The sequence below is a fragment of the Montipora foliosa genome, chromosome 11 (assembly GCF_036669935.1).
Source record: "Montipora foliosa isolate CH-2021 chromosome 11, ASM3666993v2, whole genome shotgun sequence".
NCBI lineage: Eukaryota > Metazoa > Cnidaria > Anthozoa > Scleractinia > Acroporidae > Montipora > Montipora foliosa.
This window is the reverse complement of record NC_090879.1, coordinates 37,474,271-37,479,270: the sequence shown is the minus strand read 5'-3', so window position 1 is coordinate 37,479,270 and position 5,000 is coordinate 37,474,271. Positions and strand designations below refer to the sequence as shown.

At 37.0% G+C, this 5,000-nt stretch overlaps 1 protein-coding gene across 3 annotated transcripts in view; it reads left to right on the top strand.

Moving 5' to 3' along the window:
* LOC137974833 (protein pelota homolog) overlaps positions 1–5,000 on the top strand; it is a 307,290-nt gene that overhangs the window by 1,811 nt on the left and 300,479 nt on the right. For all 3 annotated transcript variants that reach the window (XM_068821825.1, XM_068821826.1, XM_068821828.1), the window contains exon 2: positions 2,631–2,723. In XM_068821825.1, coding sequence (XP_068677926.1) covers positions 2,631–2,723 — 93 coding nt within the window. The remainder of the gene's footprint in view (positions 1–2,630; positions 2,724–5,000) is intronic.

Sequence of the window (5,000 nt, the reverse complement as noted above, 5' to 3'; positions counted from 1 at the left end):
TGGTTTACTGGAGTTTATAAAAGGTTTGAATTTTATTATCAATGTTAAAATAACTAAATTGTATTGTTGTGAAAGTCGATTCTCACTAGTAATGATAAACTGCGGCAATTAATCAGGAGATTTTTTGACCATAATATTGAGACTGGGAGATACAGTCGAAGATCTGGAGTCTCCTGGATTATCTGGGAGAGTTGACCTGAAAAAAGGTCGTAGTTGTAAAGAAAAGGCAGTAAATGATTCCTTTGTACTAAGGTACACTGTACACTGTATCTCTACCTTTTGTGCCCTTCCATCATCAAATAAACTTCACCAAATTTACATTTAGTCCTATTTAAGTTAATTGTACTTTTTTTACGAGTATGAAGAAGTCCCTAGCTCATTTGGCATTCAACCTGTTACTTAAGTGGTCTTATTCTTAAAGATGTCATAACTATTTAAGGAATTCCCTGCTATTAACATCTGTCTCTTTTAAACCTTTTGGCACCAAAATATGTTAGTGACAAAATGGAAAAATATATTAATGTCAATATCTTGTCAAGAATTACATACGTCCAGGGTTCTCCTTATCAGGTGGTAACCGGTAAAATTTACCACTTGTAATAGCACTTATTACCGCCTGCAAACACTCAGAAGTCGCTTATCCTTTGCAGAACGTCCAACAAACCAAATGCTTTACCGGTTTGAAAAGGTCCCTTACCTGTTGTGCTGAAAACTAGGGAGAACCCTGTACAGCATCCATGGGATTAACTTGTGTTGAATTTGATGTAAAATCCTATTAAATTCTTCTAATGACCTAATATAATACAGTATAATGGAAGGAAAATTTCATGTATCCATTTTCAACTTTATGAAAAAATCCTCTTCAAGTTACAGTACTACAGTACATTGAGGATTTACAGGTCCTCCTCTAACACCAGGAGGTGTATTACAGACTGTACATGTTGCTTTATTTTCAGCCAGTCCAGTTGTTTTAGTTTTACAACAAGGAATTGTCCCATTCTGTAGGTCCCTTGCTGTCCTTACATGTACTTTCTGTGATGTGATGATCTATAGATTTCATTATGGTTTATAGAATACCTGGCAGATGGATTTAACTGGAGTGAATTGTATGTGAATAGCAAAATAGAATCATTCGATCCCCTCATAGAGAGTTAACTTGCACCCTTAAAATATTGAATGTGTAACTTCTGACATTTACAAATGTACATGTACCCAGGGATGGCACCAGGATTTTTCAGTCTGGGTCCTGGGACCCGCATGTCCGGCCAAATTGGGGTCCCAAGCATTTTTTGGGGGTCCCAAAATCTTGGTGACTCCCTGCGAGAAAAAAAGTATCTTATGAGAAAGAGAGAGTAACCAACTTTCTAGTCTTTTTCTTTGGACAGTACTGAGTACTGTAACTAGCGAGTTCTTTTTTCCAGCTTAAAAATCATAGATAACTTATTGCCCAAATTCCTTGTTTGCAACCATCCAAACTCTTTCAGCCAATTTTAGCCAAAAAATTTATGTAAAAATTACCATGTCTTCAACCTTTCTCAGTTCAAGAAGTGTGAGCACTTGTATTTCTCAATCGATCAAACGATCAATGAGCAAACAAATGGTGGGAGCTCCAATAAGTTTATTATTATTATTATTTTACATCTTGCCAAAGCAACAGAATATACTGACAAAGCAAAGCAAGTTGTGTGAGTCAATAAAGTCAGTGTCTTGTGTCTTAGGACGCATTAACATTTTGATAATGCATTTTTTGGAATTTATTTGTGTAAAAATGCACGATTTCTGCGTTAACGCAATCCCTGTGTACCTAAGGTGGAATCACCATCTTTTTCTAAGGCTCCTCTTACTTTGAACTTGATCAAGAGGAACCTCAAGCTCTGTGAACAAGACTCTACCCTATTTTGGGATGATTCTACCAAACCACTAATTGTCAAATTTTAACTACATGATTATAGGAAGATCTGTATTTTCTTCAGTAATCCACACTGACACCCCCTGCCCCCCTCTTGTTCTCTCTCTGATACTAGTGTAGGGTACTAGTAATTTGCTAGACACTACTAGCATGCCCAGGTTGGTAACGCTATCAAAGGGATGAATGGATGTAGTGACCGGTGTTGTCCTCTCCTGGAAGTTTGTTTTTCTTGGTGATATAATAGTGCAAGCGTGTAACTCCAGTTTCATCCGAGTTAGAGGTCAACAAGAAAACTTAGCAATTAAACTTTGCAGGGGAGGATCCATGCAGTACATGCAGGCTATAGCTATTTTAAAATAATTTTATAATGATTGAGCATTCTCAGAACTGGCCTTGTGCATATTTCCAATTAAGTATGTCACATTTGCATAAAGTATGTTTGAAATACTAATTTGCCTTTAGAGAGTAAATTTGCAGGGCTGTGATTTAATTTTTGTGATACTGTTGTAGCAAAGTTGTATCCTGTTCTTTCATTTTTTTTTGTTTTATGTACTTTTATCTGTACCAGGAAGAATTTAAAAGATTACTTTCCTTGGATCATAATTTTAGATGTGTAAACAATGTTACCTCATGATTTTCAGCAATATCAACAGCTTGTGCCAGTCAGAGAGTAATCTGATTGTATTTGCAATCTTTTCTTATACTTGTTGTCATTTTACAGATCAGTTGTCCTTGTTCCAGAAGAAGCCGAGGACATGTGGCATGCATACAACCTTATTTCTGTTGGTGACCGTCTTAAATCCACAACAATAAGGTATAGGAAGATGATGAACTCAATTTTTTATAAATAAACATTATCGTTATAACTTCTGCTTCCATAAAATTGTGCGGAAGTGAAGCCATATAGTCATCGCCTTGAGTGAGTGTAACAATAGAATACGAATGAGCTCTGGCTGATTTTGACCTGATTGCTACGCATTTCATTTCGAATTACCATGTGATCACACGACTGCTATAAAAAAAACTCCAACTTTTACCATAACCTACCATCAGGCATACTTTTCTTTTATAGACAGGGCGTGAAACAGTACGCCTGATACAATTTCTTTGCAAGTCATCTGCCTCTAGTCCAGTATCTGGACTTTACTCTGATTGGCCAAAAAACAATAGAACTCTTGGAGCCTCGCTCTGATTGGTTGCAGAATTGCAAATCATACGTTAACAGCTGATCGAACTACATGTATGTCCACCGAGAAGAATTGAACAGGAATGTTTAGGCTCTGTTTACAGCTGCTGTTGCTTTGACTTCAGATTTTTTTTCAAAAATCTTTAAAGGAAGAGCTGAGAGAATGCATCTGAAGGATGGTTTGTCTAAAAGAAGACATTATAGTTGTACTTCGTATGGGATTTGGCAATAGTGTTATTTACAGGCCTGAACATTATAGAAAAAAATTCATTGTTCCAATACCACTGACTTGAAAATGCTTGTACACTGTAGTTGTGAATCGGAAGAAACAAGTTGTGAATCCAAAAACAACCGAATAGAAGTTAGTGCTGCCACATTTGGGGAATCATCTTAGCTTGACAGAGAAATGTGACATTGTTTATGGGAGCTCTGAACAATCTGAACAATGATTTTAGTGACACACTTCTTACAAAATGATAGTTGAGTAGCTGTTGCTGGAAAACTAGATTTTTTCCTCATAAAATTCTTTATTTTAATTGCATCTTTTATTGGCATCTCAAATATTTTAGTTGAAATATTTCATTGTACTGTTGATTGTGCCTGGTGATAACATGAAGAATTCAGACTTTTTCTGTGATGTCATCTTGAAATTCTTTGTTCCTTGATGGTTTGAACGGAGAAAGCCACACCAAAATAATGTCAAGCGGGATTTGCTCTGATTTTATTGATGAAGTCTGACTTCGCAGAGGAGATTCCAGCTGGAGTGCTATTTTTTTTTGTCGCATCTTTCCTCGAATCGCAACATGCAGGTACAGATTTCCGGTAAAATCTGATTGACTCACATTTATAGCATGACACATGATAACATCACTCTTGACGGGTGGGTGGCAGATGACTCGTTAAGGAATTGTATCAAGTATGCCTGAAAGCAGGTTACAGTACATGTACATGCACTTTTACCATTGCTCACAAGTTCCCAAGTGAAGTAAGCCATGACTCATTTGCAGAGAGTACAGTGTATGTTCTGTTTTTTTTTTACAAATCATTATGAGTTTAAGGACGCTTCATTGTTTCTAAGGATGACCAGGTCTGAGAAAAAATAATAGCCTTCCTCCCTCTATTTTTCTAAAGCCTGTCCAAACAGCACAATTTCTTTCCTAGCCCGTTCAGTATTTTTGGTCAAATTTTCCCAAGTTCACTCAATTTGAAGTTATGGTATTGAACTTTTGAAAATTAAGAAATGTTTATTTACAATTAGAGCGAGCAGTGTTAACACTACACAGTTTTGTTAAAAGATGAAAGTCATATATCATTTTCACTGTCATGAAATGAAAAAATAAATTGGAAACCATTCAATAAAAAAGCCAAGAACTTGGGATGTTGTTGAAGACAAATTCAAAAACTACCTTTCCAATTTTCAGGTCTGTGGTGCACAGTTTTTCAGTTACTTGCAGTGATTTTGTTAGAAATTGTCAAAGTGAGGCCTTGGATTTCACTCCAAGGCTGACCAAAACCAATGGGTCCCTCAGTCTACAATTTAAGTGCTCGATCTCTTTAAAATAATGCAAAGCCACCGAGTAACAAAGCACAGTTGGTAGTTAAGTAATGTTGGCCTCTGTCTGTCGATTTTGACTTTGGAATAGTGCCATGAGGGTTTGCTGAGAAGCATTGTCTTAATGGCTGCAGAGGCCAGTCCTAGATTTGCAGTCCGTGGAACTGGATAGTCCTGCTGTTGACAGGCTATTCTTTTAGCCCTTCTTTCATCGCTTTTTGTCATGGATGACAGCCTCTCCACTTTCCAGTCCTTGTGATAATCGCTGCTTCCACAGATTTCTGTCGTCTGCAAGGGCTTACCATGACATGGTGTCAATGTTGCTTGCTTTCATGTCACGCTAGTGGCTTGCA